The 18433-nt window shown below is 41.8% G+C and overlaps 1 protein-coding gene across 5 annotated transcripts in view; it reads left to right on the top strand.

Annotated features, from left to right (window-relative positions):
- The window catches only part of LOC117366595 (glutathione hydrolase-like YwrD proenzyme), a 120314-nt gene that overhangs the window by 31165 nt on the left and 70716 nt on the right, over positions 1–18433 (top strand). For 3 of the 5 annotated variants that reach the window (XM_033958132.1, XM_033958133.1, XM_033958134.1), the window contains 3 exons: positions 6258–6345; positions 8610–8781; positions 16365–16527. In XM_033958132.1, the coding sequence (XP_033814023.1) occupies positions 6258–6345; positions 8610–8781; positions 16365–16527 (423 nt within the window). Of the gene's footprint in view, positions 1–6257; positions 6346–8609; positions 8782–16364; positions 16528–18433 lie in introns of those variants that run through there. The other 2 variants (XM_033958136.1, XM_033958135.1) reach the window with 2 other exon arrangements.

Here is an 18433-nt window from a genome sequence, read left to right as displayed (position 1 = left end):
AGATTTCTGCTCGGTAGAAAGAACAGCATTTTTTTTTTTGACTTGGCATTGCACATAAAGTAGGATCATAGCTACAGTTGCAAGATCTTTCTCTGTCTTTACCCAGAGCCTTTATACACTCTCTCATAGCCCCCTAAGTTTTCCCTAGTCTCAATCGCATGTGCTAACAGTTGGCATGATCTAATGCTAAGAAGCCCATGCTTTAAAGAGTAACGCTCAGTACCTATTTTTCATTGGTCGATCAGAGGGATGCTTACTTCCTCTGGCTGGCAGGTCCACCTGCATAGACCTCCTCAGACCCCCCCCCCCCTGGTTTGATGGCCTGATGGATAGGTCCTCCCTCCGTCCGTCCGGCAGGCCTGTTGTTATCTGAATGGCGGGCCTGCTCTTTCCCGGTGCATTATGGAATGCACTGGGGAGGGGCCTAAGGCTTGATTGGCCCAGGCGCCTAAGGCCCCGCCCATAGGAGGGGCCTTAGGCACATGGGCCAACCAGAATCATAGGTTGGCCCATGTGCCTAAGGCCTCTCATATGGGCAGGGTCTGGGTGGGAGTGGGGTCCGGGGGTGGGATGGGTGGTCCAGCAGGAGGGTGGGAGGTTCCAGCAGGAAGGATTGGGTATTCCTCCTGCCGGCAATCTACGGGATGGGGGCTATTCCAGTAGTATGGGTTGGGCATCCCTCCTGCCGGCGATCTACAGGGGGGTGGGGTTCTGACAGGAAGGACTGGGCATATCTCTTGCCGCGATCATTAGGGGTGGTGCCAGGCAGGAGGGACCGGGCATCCCTCCTGTCGTGATCATTCAGGGGAGACAGGCAGCCATAGCTGCTAAACATATTGCGGCAGGGAGATCCCTTGCCGCGATAAGCTCAGCAGCCGCGTCTACTTACAATGTAGGCCAGCATTTTGCTAGTCTACATTGTACTCATCTCCCGCTGGCCTAGGGAGATTCGTATGGCTCCCTAGGTCCACCTAAGGCTACTTCTGGGCCAAACCACGCCCATGCCTAGCCTTAGGTGAACTTAGGTGGGCTTGCATGCCTCCCTAGGCTCATAGAGGTGCCTCCAATGTAGGCCTACCTTGGGAGGTTTTTTTTTTTTTTTTAAAATGTGCGTCCCGATTGGCTGGTTAGACAGTGGTAGGATGCCTACCGCCACCTACAATCGGAACGCCATTTATAGAATTTGCCCCTGATTCTATAAAAGACGCCTACAGTTAGGTGCCTAGATTGGCATGGCCAGCCAATCTAGGCACATAACTTTTTAAAATGGCATAATCAGCACTAATAATTGAAAGCGTCATTAAAAACCAATTAAGAAAATGATTAAAAAAATGAATTTGCTGGGAAGCACTTACCTCTTCAAGGTAGCCATTTACACCAAGGTACTTATCGATGCCTATCGGCAAGTAAGCATGATTAGGGATAGATTTGGAGTGGAGTTTGGATATGGATTGACTTAGGCACCCGTAGGCACCTATCTTAAGCAAGAAAACCCTGGCCTAAATGGCAGCGCACCTAAGGATTCAATGCCTACTAGTATCTTAGAATGCTTAGGCATCGCTAAGCATGATTCTATAACAGCCTAGGAGTTAGACCCCATTTATGGAATCAAGACATTAGTGCTTATTAAGGCCAATTATTTATATATATTATCAACAGAAAGCTCCTTTTACGAAGCCGCGTTAGCGTTTTAACGCGCATAATAGCGCGTGCTAATTTGCTGGCCGATCTAGCCGCTACCGCCTCCTCTTGAGCAGGCGGTAGTTTTTCGGCTAGCGCAGGGATTAGCGCGCGCTAAAAAGGTGCGTACGATAAAGCCACTAACGCGTCTTCGTAAAAGGAGCCCTGAGTGTTAATGTAGCATTTGTTTCCCCTCCGGTTAGAGGATGTAAATTTAAAAGACATCATCAACATCTCCTCTCACATCAGGCAGCATTATGGGGTAAAGATCTAGAAGAATTGTTTACGTCTACTACTTATGGAGAATTTAGGAAACGCCTAAAAACATATCTGTTCCTAAAGTACTTAGACAACTAACCTCATTCCACAATAACTGATCCCTAGAGCTGTTAATCACTAGCTTTTAACTTTGTTAAATCCACTCAATTGGTAGCATCTTTCAATCAATGTTAACCGACAGAACATTGTTAAATCCATTCAATCTGTAACATCTTTTAATTATTGTAAACCGCATAGAACTTCACGGTCCTGCGGTATATAAACTGTTATTATTATTACATTATTATTAGAACTGACCCTATTTTGTAAATATGCGCCCTATAGTGCATCTAACTTTGGGTGCCATTTATAGAATTTGGGTTTTAGTGATCAGTGCTAATAGTTGGCGCCTGCTAAAAATTGCTTAGTTAAAAGGGTCCCAGTGTTCATGATGGAGTTGTTATTAGACATTCAGCTTTGTTACTATCAGGTGCCTGGAATTGAGCAATGGGAACTGAGTCAGTGTTCAGTGCTGTCTAAAGGCAGAAGTCAGTCTATGACCTGGCAAATGTAGATCAATTTCTGATTCATAGTGGAATGTGTTAGTTGTTATTCATAGGAGACCACACCTCATAGATCTATTCTCATTACTACGTTTATAAATGTAATTATAAGGAACAATGTTTAAATTCCACAGCCAGCATTCTCTTAAACATCAGCTTTGGCGTTTAAACGTATCCTTGAATATTCCGCACAGACCGATATCTAGATATTAACACTGAATATGCAGATAAAGTAACGACTGCCACTGTTATCTGGATAATAGCAATATTTACTTCCTGGATAACAATATAGCCTTTTTCAGGTTAATTTATACCAGTGGTCTCAAACTTGCGGCCCACCAGGTACTATTTTGAGGCCCTTGATATGTTTATCATAATCACAGAAGTAAAATTAAACAGTTTCTTGATCATATGTCTCTTTAGCTATAAATTGCATTATTATTATTAAGACTTAGCTAAAAGGAAAGATTTATAAACTATAAAGAGTTTTACCTCATGGAAAACTCATTTCTTTAATGAGGCCCTCCAAGTATCTACAAATCCCAAAATGTGGCCCTGCAAAGGGTTTGAGTTTGAGACCACTGACTTATACACATTGGGCTAGATTCAGTAAATGACACTCAAAAATCAGCAAAACAAAGGGAGAGAGGCCTGAAAAGCTTAGATCTAAACTGCAAAGATTACATGCTGATCTGCAAAGGACCCCTGAGGAAGGCACATTTGCCGAAACAAAGACCATGTAGGGTCCTTTCTTTTCAAGTCTTATGTGGATTATTACTGTTTGGATTTTAGATGCAACAAATATATCAAGATTGTTATTGTCTGCACTTTGGATATAATACACTTTTATAAATCAACCTAGATCAAGAGCATTGCTTCCACAGCCTTTTTTGTGTATGGTTTTTTGGACTTTGTTTGCTATGAAAACATTAGGATCATCCATTTCTTTGGTTGTTGCTCTCACTCAGAAATCAATACCAAAAAATGCTGCTCTATAAAGGCCACTCAAAGATGAGCACTCGTTGTAGAATTAACATTGAGTGCTGATTTGGGGACTTATGCCTACTCTTAAAACCAGGTCTAATTCCCATTGCCTAATTTGGACGCACTTTCTCGGTATTCTAAAACTGTGCACAAATTTTAGGAAAGCCCCCAACTTGCCTGTGCACCTCTCATGACCATACCCCCTTTTGGTTCCATGCTGTGGGATTTGAGCAAGCAAACAGAAGAACTCCTCGCAACAGAAGGGCAAGGAAGGTGTCTTTTCAACCAAACAATTGAGTCTTTATTGAAATTTAGGTAGTCCCAAAAAGGATCCCAGTTTTTACGTATGGGGACATTAGCTGGTGGACGCTGAGTTCTAATCTCACTTGTGAAGACAATCTGCAGCGCACTGAGCAGTGCAAACCAAAAGTAAAAGTTTATATGTACATATGTCTATATGGTGCAATTGCTCACACCTAACTTTATGCATGTATCTAGTATTCTTTAAAGGAACATAGGTGCTTTCTCTAAGCATTATATAAAAAACCTCTAAAGAAACACATATCAGACAGAAAGGAAAAGTTCCACCCAGAACATGGCAAGGCTGTGGTCCAAAATAAAACATTCCATGTCCCCCTGACATGTCCTAAAACATTGGTGTGGATAGGACTCCAAGCACACCCACACACACATAGGACAATCTGATAAATCTTCTTTCCCTCTGAGAAAATACATCAGCAAGTAAGTTAGTCATATATATGTGAATGAAGTCCAGATAATGTTATCAGTAGGATATAAGTTGTGTTGATTTGCAGGCATGGTGAGGGCTGACCTTTGAACTAATTAGCTATGAAATGAAGGCGTAAAATGTTCACAGGTAATGTGCTCTTGATCCACTGAAAATCTGACATACGGTTTTGAAACATAAGGCAAAGGTTTAGTGGAACACTGCTTACTTATAGATGAAAGCTGCTATTTCAGTGGATATAAATGGAACGCTTGTGATGCTACACCTGTCTCAAAATAGCTAAGCAAAAAGACAGGTATTTCTTCACACAACGTGTAGTTAAACTCTGGAATTTGTTGCCAGAGAATGTGGTGAAATCAGTTAGCTTAGCAGGGTTTAAAAAAAAGTTTGTATAATTTCCTAAAAGAGAAGTCCATAGGCCATTAAAGAGAATGGCTTGGGGAAATCCACTGCTTATTCCTAGGATAAGCAGCGTAAAATCTGTTTTACTACTTTGGTTCTAGCTAGGTACTTGGGACCTGGGTTGGCCACTGTTGGAAACAGGATATCGGGCTTGATGGACCTTTTGGCCTGTCCCAGTATGGCAATTCTTATATAATAATTATGTTAAACATTTTGTATTAGTTGATAGGGATATCTTTTATTTTTTTCCTGGCTCTTTGATAATGTTGTAGTCAACTCTAACTAAGATATTCTATGTATTGTGTTATTTTTCTATGTTTTGCTATTTGTTTACTGTTGTGTTTACTGTAGACAGCTATTGCATACCATTTTGGTAGTTTGGGATTCAAATTAAATAAATAAATAAATGAGGTATGGCTCTGTAGAACTTGAAATCAAGTGCGGTGAAGATATAATATAGGAAAAGGATCCCCCATGTTATTGCAAATAAAAGCTGATGGTGCCACATCCCACCCTGGTTTCCACTGAGCTGGAAATATAAAGGAGGAGTAGGAAACTGCTGGGTCATGCCAGACAAACATTTTACCTGGATGCTTGAATCACTTACCTTTGCAGCCTGTGTCGTGTTAATGCTGTTGATAGCTTAATAATCAATGGTAGTGTCTGGACTGTTCCAACAAGAACCCACACTAGAGCAACACACATCTAACTAGGACTTCAGAATGCCAATAGCGTAGCAAAACCCATCTTGGTAGCAATCGTCATCGAACCCTTCCTTCAAAGGAATTAAATCAACCGGGAAACTCAGTCAGTCTTTCGCTTATAAACCGGTAGAAATGTGGAATGGGCTTCCTGACTGTCAGATTGATAGGTCAGTTACAACAATTTCGTAAAACTTTATTATATACACAATACTAAAGATTCAACAAATTGATTGCTCTACAACACTTATTTTCTCTTATGCTCTTGTTCGGTTTTTTTGCTGGTCTTTAATTACAGTGGAACCTTGGTTTACGAGCATAATTCGTTCCAGAAGCATGCTCGTAAACCAAAGTACTCATATATCAAAGCGAGTTTCCCCATAGGAACTAAGGGAAACTCACTTGATACATTCCCATCCCTCCCACCCCCCAAGGCCAGCGGCACTGCTCCACCTTAAACCCCCCCCTGAGGCCACCGGCGCTGCTCCACATCCCCCCTGCGATCCGGCACCCCCTCCCCCCCCCGTTCGCGTCACTGCCCCCCCCCCCCTGCAGCTCCTGATTGATAAGGCCCGACTTAGTTCAGGAAGAGGCAGTTGGAACATACAGCGAGTGATTTCCTGCACTCTCCGGCACTCCAGCTGCTCTCTCCTGCCTCTCCCGCTGCCCTCTCCAGTCTCCCCTACGAAAAACCGTATTTGCGGTTTTTCAAGATTCGCAGGGGGTTCCTGGAACGGAACCCCTGCGAATATCGGGGGAGTACTGTATCCCCATATACTGAGGGAATGCATGACCAGTTAAATAATGACAATAGCATCTTGTTTGATTACTGACAGCATACTGTTTATATTCCATCTTGCCTGCCTTTTACATATGAGGAAATTTACTGAAAAGCACCTACAATATATCTTGATTTTCTAGGGTATAAAGGTTTGGGAAATACCTCCAAATGGACAAGGAATCACAGCTTTAATGACCCTCAATATTCTAGAAAACTTTAACCTCAGAGGTATGAATTATTGCAAGGTGTCTGAAAGACCTATGGGGAAATAACAGATTTGTGAGTGTGATGTAATTCTGGAGGATTAGAAGTTATATAATGTAATTAGCTAAAGTGTTTTGTTTTTTTTCATTGTGCAGGGGTTTCTTTTGTTTTATTTCATGCCATTTCATTTTAGTACTTATTAAAACAGTTTCCCCCAATTTTATATAGTACTGTCTAACTTTCAGCGCTCAAATGGGCGTTTGGGGCTGGGGAGGGCTTCAATGGCTGGGAGAGTGTAGATGGGCTGGAGTAGGTTTTGATAGAGATTTTGGCAGTGGGAACCAAGCATAGTACCGGGTAGAGCTTTGGATTCTTGCCCAGAAATAGCTAAGAAGAAAAAAATTTTAAAAATTTAAATTGAATCAGGTTGGGCAGACTGGATGGACCATTCGGGTCTTTATCTGCCGTCATCTACTATGTTACTATGTGCCAAAATGGGAGTGAAATGGCAGTTAGGTGCTTAAGAACACATAGGGCTCCTTTTACAAAGGTGCGCTAGCGTTTTTAACGCACGCACCGGATTAGCGTGCGCTAGCCAAAAATCTACCGCCTGCTCAAAAGGAGGCAGTAGCAGCTAGCACACGCGGCAATTTAATATGCATTATTCCGCGCATTAAGAGCGCTCCTTTGTAAAAGGAGCCCATAGACACTATTCTATAACTCGGGGCTAGATTTTGTATATGGTGCTGAAAAACTGGCGCCAATAAAATTTTGCACTGCGCGCTTTTCTATAAATGGCCCTTAAAGTTGGCCACTATTTACAGAACTGCATTTGTCCCACCCAGTCTGCTCCCAATTTTAGGTGCGAGGATTTAAACCGAGTAAATACCTGGTGCAAATTCTCACACCTAAATTATGCCAGATCTTCCTTATTCTATAAAATTGCACATAAATTCCAGGAATGCCCCTCAATCCGCCCACGCTCTTTCCTTGGCCATGCCCTCTTTTCGGATCCACATGTTAAATTTTTGTGTGGATCCCGGAGCCTAAAAATGTGCTCGTAAATTTTAATTGATTATTAGTGCCTGATAATCAGCATTAATTGGTTTGTGATTCAATTATATTGTGCTTGGAAATTGAGCATCTACCCAAATTTCCATATTTTTTAATGCCATATATAGTATATATAGTACCTCCCCAAAATTCATGGGGGTTACATTCTCAGAGTGACCGTGAATGTTGAAAAACCGTGAATATCGGTTGAGTACTGTAATCAGTGCGTGGAAGACAAAACACTTAAAATCCCTCGTCGCCTGCTTGCCCCTAAACCTCGTGCTCTCGGCACTCCTCCTCTTCCTCCTCTCTTGCTCCGGCCCCGCCTTCTCACCGTCACCAGACAGCTTTCAAAGATACTACAGGTCACAGCAGCAATCCCGCTCTATAACCTCCACTGCTTCAACCAAACGAATGCAGTTCTTTCTCCCTCTTCAGCTGAAGTGCCCGCCTTTGGATATTATCGCAAGGCTCTCTCCTCTCTCTCCCACACATACACGCCTGCCCACAGAATCGCTCGTCCTTAGCTGTCGCTTCTATTCAGCAGCAATTTTACCTTCAGAGCAAAACCGCGAATTACTGAGTCAGCGAATTCAAAACCGCGAATTCGGAAAGATATACTGTATACCTTTGGAGCTTAAGATTTTTAGTGCTTACATAGTTGGAATGCCCATGCCCTTCAACTATGTAAGTATAATTTTTGGTGCCTAAATTTAGGCACTTACCCCCTCTTCTACTAAACCACGCTAGTGGTTTTAGCGCAGGGGGACGCGCTGAATGACCCGCGCTGCTCCCGACGCTCAAAAGAACTCTATGAGCATCGGGAGCAGCTCGGGACATTAAGCTCGGCTCCCCGTGCTAAATCCGCTAGCGTGGTTTAGTAGAAGAGGGGTTTAATTGCAGATTTATTCTAGTATTCTGGAACAGACTAGGAGCACAAATATCATTTGGGTTACTGCATTTAAAAAAATATGTGCATACATTGCTATTCTGCCCCACATCTGCTCAGAGACCTATGTCAAGGATTGCCTAGATGTAGGCAATGTTGCGAGGCACCTATTTTTTATGAGTTCATACTCGTATGCAATCTAATAACAGTCAAATTCTTCATGCAAAATGTGCTTTACAAATGGAAAAATGCTTTATAAAATTACCTGTTTATAATATACCAAAGTTTACAAACAGGAAGTGACAAGAAGTCTTTTTTCAGTGTTCGTGCCTGGTCATCTCCATAGGTTTGGCCCATAATAGTGCGGACTATTTGCATGTCCTCTCTGAAGCTGTGAAGCTCAGTTTCTCTGATACCTTATGGTTCTGCACTGACCCGAGCTATGTTCCAGTACCAACAGAAGAGCTTCTTTCCAAGGCATACTGCAAAAAACGCTCAGAGCTTATTAATATGCAAAGGTAGGATATGGTTTTTCTTTAAAAATTTTCTCTATTTATTTCCTCTTATAATTGTAAGCATATGGCAGTTGCAAGCTGCTTATATATAGGATAAATAAAAAAAAGAGAGACCCTATGAGGGGCATAATCGAAAGGAACATCTAAGTCCGTTTTCGTCTAACTCGCAAGTCGTCCAAAGTAAAAAAACAGCCTAGGACACATTTTCGAAAAATACGTCCAAAATATTTTTCTTTCGAAAATCATGTAATTATACATCATGCAGATCTGATCGTCCAAGTCGCTAAATCGTCCATCACATTTTCGTCCAAGTCAAAAACACTTAGAACAAGCCCTGTTGGACGTGGGAGGGGTCTGCAAAGTGATGGACTGAACACCCAGACATGGCACCTAAATAGTAGGGTACCTTACAGGGCACTGCTGTGAATTTCACAAAAAGGGTGCCATGTCTTCTCCTCGCTACAGCTCCCTTATAGGTCATGGTGAGTCCTCCAAACCACCTCCTGAATCCCCTAGTCCCACTTATCTACCACCCTAATAGCCCTTATGGCTGCAGGAGGCACTTATATGCCAGTCAAAAAGGGTTTTGGGGGTGTATAGGGGAGTGCACATGTTTAAGTATTAATGCAGTGATTACAGGGGCTTATGGGCATGGGTCCTCCTCTCTATGGGTCCCTAACCCTCCCCCAAGACGGCTTAAGCAGCCTCTGTGCTGGACGACTAGGCTTTCCTATGCCAGGCTGCCAGGTGATGATGGTCTGGAGGCTGAATATGATTTTTATGGGGTTGGGGAAGGGTCGGTGATCACTGGGGTAGTTTGTGGGGGTCTGTTTTATGTGTTTGCAGTGTTCATCTGTTGACTTTAGGTGGTTTTTTGTGACTTAGACCATGTTTTAGATGGTCTAAGTCAGAACGTCCAAGTTCCGTCGATCCTGGCCTTTCGGTTATACATGCTGTACGACTAAGTCTAAGCCAGCCCACGTCCCGCCCAACTCCCACCCTCGACACTCCTACTGAAACACCCCATTTAGCTTTGGTCGTTCAGTGGCACTATGAAGGCCTAGGTCGTTTAGAAATACGTCCAAAACCCGTTTTTATTATCGGCACTTGGACTTAGGCCAGTTTTTCTCTTTCGATTATGAGCCCCTATGTATTTTACTTTATAACATAAGTTACTATGTACCTATTTATGTCAAATTTTCAGTAAACTATATAAATAGTATATTGAAAACAATGCAATAGCATTACACATTACTAAATCCTAATGCTGTTATCACATACCTTGTAAAACAGAAGACTCAAAAATTAATAATAATAACTTTATTCTTGTATACCTTCACACCACATTAGTTCAAGTTTCAAGTTTAATAAAATTTTGATTAATCGCTTTATCTGGATTCAAAGCGATATACATCATGATAAAATTACATTATTAAAATTATTACTACAATAGATAAAACAAACTCAACTTTAGACAAATGCGACAAACTGGAAACATAAGGAATTAAGGGGAGAATTTACATTGTATTAAAAGTCTGGAGAGACATATAGGGAAAGAACATGAGGAAGGGTAGGGTGATTGAAAGAAGAGAAAAAAATGATTTCTGATTTTTTTAAAAAATCAAATTATAATTAATTTATAAATGCATCATTGAAAAGAAAAGTTTTCAATTTACTTTTGAATTTTTCTATATTAGATTCTTCTCTTAGATAAATAGGGAAAGAATTCCAATTTTGGGGAGCAATAACGGAGAACATAAACTGGCGGCGCGTATTTATTATTTTTAAAGATGGGATAGATAATAAATGTTGTTCTGCCGATCTTAAAGTTCTGTTGGTAGTGTAAGGTATTAATAATTTGTGAATGAAAGCTGGAGTTTTAAAAAAAAGGAATTTGAAAGTTCTAGGTGGTTTACAACTAGAGGACTGTACAAATAGCGAACACACACATCTTATGGTACAACTGTAATAATCGAGTTACAAGTTTCTCAGTTAGAATTTCACAATATCTTTCAAGTAACAAATTTATCAAATAAGTAAGTTTTCAACAACTTTCTGAAAGAATAATAAGACTGAGCTTGTGGCATCAGAGTATTCCACCAAGTATTCATTTTTCCTGCCTGATAAGCAAATGTTTTTTCTAAGAATCTCTTATAACAACAAGCTTTTGGTGTCAGAAACGCAAACCAATAATTTTTTCAAGTGTTTTTATTGGACTTCAATGTTTCAAAATGGGAGTTGAGATAAGCAGGAGCCAAACCAAATAATGCTTTAAAGCAGATACAGCCAAATTTAAATAATACTCTGGCTTCAAACGGTAGCCATTGCAGTTGTTGATAATAAGGGCTAATGTGATCATATTTTTTTAGCCCAAAAATCAAATGAACTGCTACATTTGTATTAATCTCAGTCTATTTTAGATGACCCTAGATAAATAATGTTACAATAATCCAAAGTTGATAATATTGAGGACTGAACCAGTAACCTAAAAGTGGTTAGATCAAAATATTTTTCGATTGTACGGAGTTTCCAAAGGACGGAAAAACATTTTTTAATCATTAGGTCTGTGTGGTCTTCGATCTAACGATCTTTGATCTATCGATCTAACGTTGCGCCCAGTATTTTAATAGAAGTGGTAGAATGAAACATAACAGGTGTCTTGAGTACATTTAGGAAAACCTTTTTAGATTAGTAACAAACATGAGTTACTCTTGCAAAGTAAATTAAAAGGTTAAGTTCAATCATAGAATTTGTTCAGAATTTCCTCCCCAAGCAGACACATAAGCATGAAGACATGTGTGCCACTTTCTTGTCATACGTCAATCATATGCTCATCGAGGTCTTCCAATGCAGTCACATTGTGATCATTGAATTCATCGGTTTCTAATCTTCATCTTCTACACTTTTTCCTGCATTGCTGCTCAGGCTTTGTAGTTCACATTGGATTTAAATCTAGGCTGTTGAGTGGCCAGAGTGTCTGCAGGATTAAGTCCAGCGTTCGTTGCATCAACTAGTTCAATGGGCCGGCATATTGCCTTGCTGAAAGATAAAATATCCAGATAGCTTAATTTTATTATTTATTTATTTTTTAAAATACAGTGGTGCCTCGCATAACGGACGCCTCGCACAGCGAACGCTGCGCACAACGAACTTTTTGTCGTGCTCCCCACAACGAACTTCGTTTCACACAACGAAGTCGCCCGAGGGGCCCGGGGGGGGGGGGGGCGGAACTACTCTCGCCGAAGCCGGGAACAGCAGCACCCATGCAGAGAAGGAGAAGACGGCGTGTAGGGGACTCCAGTAAATGCAGAGCAGCAGCTGTGGCAATCAAAAAAAGAGGAGGTCTGCTGTTAAGGTGGACCAGGGTCCTGGAAAATTCGTGAAATCCTGCAATATTACCAGGATCTCAATACAAGTCCATGAGGATCCTGGAGATCCTGCAAATCCTGGTTTTACCCAGACCCGATTCTCTGGTCCTATCTTACGAGACCTGACCCATTTACAGCAAGTTAAGCCATGTTTAAGCTAACGAAAAAAAATCCAGAAAACATCAAAAGATTATTTCCTTTTTAACAAATAGTAATACTGTACCATGAAATACTGTTCCATCATCTCCCTCCACCTTACCCTGGATGCCGAGTTCTCCGGCCCTCTTTCTCGGCCAGCCGCACGCTTTCAGGGAGCAGCGCACGCGCGCATGCTCTGTTGCTCAATCTTCTCCTCTGACGCAACCGGAAACCGGAAGTTGCAGGAGAGTAGAACATTGACCAACTCCAGCAGCTGCGCGTGCACAGCTTTCTGGAAGCGTGCGGCTGGGTGAGGGAGAGGGCCGGCAGACTCCGCATACAAGGTGAGGTGGAGGGAGGGAAATGTAGGGCTGCAGAACGAATTATTGTGTTTTAAATGTATTCTTATGGGAAAACAGGGCTGCAGAACGAATTATTGTGTTTTAAATGTATTCTTATGGGAAAACGCGTTTCACACAACGAACGTTTCACATAACAAACTTGCTCCTGGAACGGATTAAGTTCGTTGTGTGAGGCACCACTGTATATAATATTTGCCGTCTACTTTTACATCGGTTCAACAAAGAGAATGGAGCATTTCAAGTGAAGGTCATGATGAACAATTTGGTTCACCGATGTCTGTGAAATTTCAAAATCAAATACAATTTCATGCTGAGTTCTCTGAGTCTGTGGCTAGTCTTCCTGATTCAACATAAAACCACGGGAGGACTGTGCGACCAGACATTACCTTACTAAAGTTCTAATTTACCAGTTTCATCAATCTTTTTCAGACGCTTATCTAAGCATCACATTGTCCAATTCGTTGACGGAAATTCCGCAATAAGTCAGATCACACGGTAATGTTTAGCTTGTCGCAAAAACTTCATAACTACTATTTTTAAAGTTAGGGTAAACTTGATAAAATCGCACTGATGTCACTTTTGCATAGTAGAAAAATTAAGTAAGCAGCGAGTTCTGGTGGTCGTTTATGCAAATGGTTATGTAACTTATTTTGGGTACAAATTATCTGCTTAATCCTTACCACCGGTTTCCAGGGCTTTTTATTTACCATCTTACAAAAAAGTAATCTGGAGGAGAAGGGATTGATATTTTATCCCCTATCTCACGACATAGTTTGGATTTGACTGCTTTTCTACAATCTTCTAAAAAGAGCCTGCTATTTCATCCAATCTTCTAGTGACAATGACTTTGGATTATGACAGAGATTTGTTATTAAAGCTTCATTTTAGATACCAAAATTCCACTTTTTGTACTCTGAATGTTCCTGATTTAGTGAAAGCTATACAAAAGTGTTGCAAACAGTTCTCATTACATAGAAACATAGAAATATGATGACAGGTAAAGACCAAATGGCCCATCCAGTTGTATCCTAGAGTATTAACCTTGAATGATTTATTTCTTCTTAAATTTCCTTGCAAATGTGTGATTAAATATCAGAATCAATCTTATAACAATGCTCTTGAGTAATAAAATAATTACAGCTGGTCAGTGTAATCCCATCCAGAATGAAGCGGCCTCACTGAGTTGAACTTTGTCTTCCTTGTATTAAGAATTTAAAATCCTAAACTCTAGGTTTGTATTTCTTTTGGTGAATTGTTTGATTTTTGTTTTTGCCTTCCTTGTATTGTGGACTTGAATTTAGATTTCATAGACATGTTTCTAGTTTATTCTAATTTTGTATAATTCTATATTTTCTGCTATGACATGATAACAGACTTCTAATTTCAAGTGTTTTGTCTTGAAAATAATTAGTAAAAATTCAATAAATCTGAAGGTAAAAAATTATATGACTTTTATTTCTTAGGATGGTTTATCAGAATCCTTCATTTTTTACCTTAGACCAGGGGTGCCCACACTTTTTTGGCTTGCGAGCTACTTTTAAAATGACCCAGTCAAAATGATCTACCAACAATAAAATTTAAAAAAACACAAAGCACACTATACGCAGAGAAAATGTTAATTATCATTTATATTTTGGGTTTTTTTTTTCAAAGAGGTCAAGGCAGATGACTTTAAAATATGCAATGTCACCTCAGTAACAACTATACAAAAATAGACAAATATACCCCCTCCCCTTTTACTAAACCATGATAGCGGTTTTAAGCACAGGGAGCTGCGCTGAATGCTCTGCACTGCTCCCGACGCTCATAGGCTCCCTGCGCTAAAAAACGCTATTGCGGTTTAGTAAAAGGGGGCTATAGTGCAAAATATAGACAGCAGATATAAATTTGGACACATTTTGAACACTAAATTGAAAATAAAATCATTTTTCATACCTTTGTTGTCTGGTGATTTCATGAGTCTCTGGTTGCACTTCCTTTTGACTGTCCATCCAATCTTTCTTTCTTCGGCATGCTTCCTCTCCTCCAGACCTCATTCCATTCCCCAACCAACATCTCTCTCTGTCCCTCTGTCTTACTTTTTTTTCCTCTCTTCCTGCCTGCCTCCTGCCACCCGACATTCCCTCCCCCAACATTTCTTCCTCTCAACCTGCCCCCGTCTTCTTTCTTTCTTTCTCTCTCTCCCTGCCCCCTTCTTTCTTTCTGTCTTTCTTTCTCTTTCCCTTCCCCCCAAGCTACCACTGCCAATTTCGCCCTGCTTCCCTGATGCCAAAAAGCCAGGCCCACGCCAGGCCCACAAGCCTTCTCCCTGACGTCAATTCTGACATCATTGAAGAAGTTCCGGGCCAGCCAGGCAGTGATTGGCTGGCCCGGAACTTCCTCCCTGACATCAGAATTGATGTCAGGGTGGGGGGAGGGTGGGGGGTGGAGGGAAGCTTGTTGGCCCAACGTTTGCGCCTGGCTTTTGTGATGTCAAGGAAGCAGCGAGAACACAAAGTCAATGCGAGTCTATTGTGGAGCCCGGGATGGGCTCTGCGATCTACTTGCGTTGCCCTTGCGATCTACTGGTTATCGTGATCGGGCACCCCTGCCTTAGATCTTAGAAGATGGATGCATAGGAATTGTATGTAATCCTCATCAGTCTTGAATCTCCCATTAATGGAATAGGCAGCTGAAAGGTTCACTCATTCTCACAAGCTTCACTCTGCCTGTAAAGCAGTCAAGTCAGACCTGATGCTTAAAAGGTGTAGGGCCTTGTGGACTGGCAATATTCCCCAGCCTATGTGCCTTTAAGGGAGTAGAGCTAGTGAAATCTAGTGCCTTTAAAGTGGTGGAACCAGTGAAATACTGCTCCTACCACTGAAGGGTGCTTGTGAATAATGCCAACAGAAGAGAAGATATCTATTTGCACACAGGGGCATATATGGAAGAAACTTCATCTGCTTCTACATCCCTGGAGGGAACATCCCTATTCTTCCCCTTCCCCTCCTCTGCATATTTAGGGGTGATGAGAGGATAAATCCAGTCTTGATCTTCACTGCTGCCCAAACAGTGTTAACGTTTATTCAAATTAGTGTCAGAAATGATGCTCAATATTTCTCCAATTAAAGGAGATTATTTTTCTCAAATTCTCCCGAGTTTGGAAGCAGTGACTGAGACTACAATATTTTCCCAGTTTCTACAGATCTCGTTTTCCTAATCTAGGATAGTGAGCTCATAAGTCGTGCCTGTAGGAATCTCCCATTGTGATAGGCAGAAACTGCAGCTTTCTTTAAATACAACTCTCAATTCATTCCTCCTTTGTTCTTAGCACTGAACAGCAAGATTAGCAGATCTAGAATGCCATCAACTTGATCATAGCTTTATAAAGTTCCATTTAGTACCAATGTAAGTTCCTCCTCTATTGTGTATCTTAGATAACAGTGTTGACTTAGCTTTAGTGGCAATATTGCACACAGACTTAATCATACATAAGGTGTATCATGGAAATTACTTCCTGATGTAATCATTAATTAATCATAAAATACAGCCATTAGAAGTTTCAGCTGTACTATAACATTGCCTTTCTAAATTTGTTTGCGCTATTTATAGCTTAGATAAAACTTCTCTCACACTGTCCAAAGCTATTTGTTTGGGCATGTTTGGTACTTAGGTTATTTCTAATTATTTTTCTTGCCTCACCCCGCCAATTCCCTCCACTTCTTTTTCTCTGTTTTAGAGCCAGTGTTAAATATAGTCACGGAGACCCTTTTTACACAGGAAATGACACAGTTTACTTCACGGTGATGGATGCGGAAGGCAACGCCTGCTCTTTCATTAACAGCAACTACTTATCCTTTGGCACTGGGTTGGTACCAGAAAGCTGTGGATTTAGCTTACAAGTAAGAAAATATTTTACAAATATATAGGCAGGAAGCACACAGATTTACAGTAATCCAGGATGCAAATGTGATAACATATTTTCACTTTTTCAGACATATTAGGAAATCATCTGTACCAATGTTCAGAAAACCTATAGGTGGAGAATGGGGTTTTAAAAAGGCTTGGATAATTTCCTAAAAGAGAAGTCCTTAGGCCATTATTGAGATGGCTTGGGGAAATCCACTGCTTATTCCAAGGATAAGCAGCATTAAATCTGTTTTACTATTTGGAATCTAGCTAGATACTTGGGACCTTGGTTAACCCCTTTTGGAAACAGCATATGACCTTCGGCACCTCTTATGTTCTTACATTAGCCCAGTATAGGACAATCAAGCCATTGTGACATCACTGATGAGTTTGGCTCTTAGGCATTAGTGGAATAAGGCATTATGACATCACAATCTCAGCGCTGAAATGTTGCTGCTCTTTGGGTTTCTGCCAGGTACTTGGGACTTGGGTTGGCTACTGTTGGAAACAGGATTCTGGGCTTGATGGACTTTCAGTCTGTCCCAGTATGGCAATTCTTATGTTCTTAAGGTTTGTTTGAGTCATAAGGAACAGATGATTTAGGACTGGTTTTTCAAACTCCTTTTTCAGGGTTTTACTTAGTGGAAAACTTTTCAATTGCTTTAGGGAATAACCGAAATAATAACTAGTTGGGCAGGTTTGACTCACCTGCTGCACATGACTCACTCCTGCGATGATACCATTGTCCTCATTAGACAGATAATGCTCTTTATTCCAATCCCTTAACACTATAATGCACATTTTTTCTCTTTTAGTAAAGTTTATTTTCAAAGGGCAGGTCCATAGTACTCATATGCAGAAATAAATTGCAAGACTAAATTGTAAAATAAGCATTGTACATTGTCACCATTACCTTCATCTCATCTCTTCAGGTTTGTATTTGTGTCTGCTCACTTTGGTCCTTTTCATCCTGTAGTATAAAGCTAATCCAATGGATGAAAACTGATTTGAGCTGTCCATCTCTGTCCTCCCATGTGGGAGTATTTATTGGTTCAGATACCCATCTTTGCCTCTCATGTCACAGGCGCCGGTTAGAGAATCACGTTGCTGCTGAGCTGATCACCTCAAGGGAATCACCCTGCAGCGATCAGTTTAGCAGCTGTGGCCACGGCAGGGAGCCCATCTCCCCCTGCGAAGTTGGAGAGCAGGAGATATGCCCACTCCCTCCTGCCGGAACCCCCTAAGGCCCGCAACAGGAGGAGTGCCCAATTTCTCCTGCTGCCATCTAGACATTCCTTGGCAGGAGGGATACCCACTCCCTCCTGCCGCCACCACCTCAAGACATCCCCAGGCAGGAGGGATGCCTACTCCCTCCTGCTGCTGTCCCCATCATCCCCAGAACGCCACCAAGATCCACCTGTCACCCTCAGATGCCCCCCCCCGTACCTTTCTCTGATGGCCAGCAAGAGGGATGCTAGTGGGAGTAGCCGAAGGGATCTGGCCACATGGAATCTTAGGCCACTCTGTGGAGTCAGGCCTGCCAGCAGGAGCAGAATCCCTCTTGCCGGCATCAGAGAAAGGTATAGGGGGCGTTTGAAGGTGGCAGGGGTATCTTGGGGGCATTCAGATTGGGGGGGGAGAAGGGGGATTGGGGGGGTTCGGGAGATGACGGGGCCAGTGGTAGGAGGGATTGGGCATCCCTCATGCCCGGGGATGTCTCGGGGTGGCAGCAAGAAGGAGTGGGCATCCTTCCTGCCGGGGATGTCTTGGTGGCGGCAGGAAGAATTGGGCACTCCTCCTGCCACAGACATTTGGGTGGGGGCTTTGGTGGTTCTGGCAGGAGGGAGTAAGCATCCCTCCTGCTAGCCAACTTTGGAGTAGGGAGATGGGTTCCCTGCC

This window comes from Geotrypetes seraphini, chromosome 9 (assembly GCF_902459505.1).
Source record: "Geotrypetes seraphini chromosome 9, aGeoSer1.1, whole genome shotgun sequence".
In the NCBI taxonomy this organism is placed as follows: domain Eukaryota; kingdom Metazoa; phylum Chordata; class Amphibia; order Gymnophiona; family Dermophiidae; genus Geotrypetes; species Geotrypetes seraphini.
The sequence above is the reverse complement of the archived record's forward strand: the minus strand, read 5'-3'. Positions and strand labels throughout refer to the sequence as shown.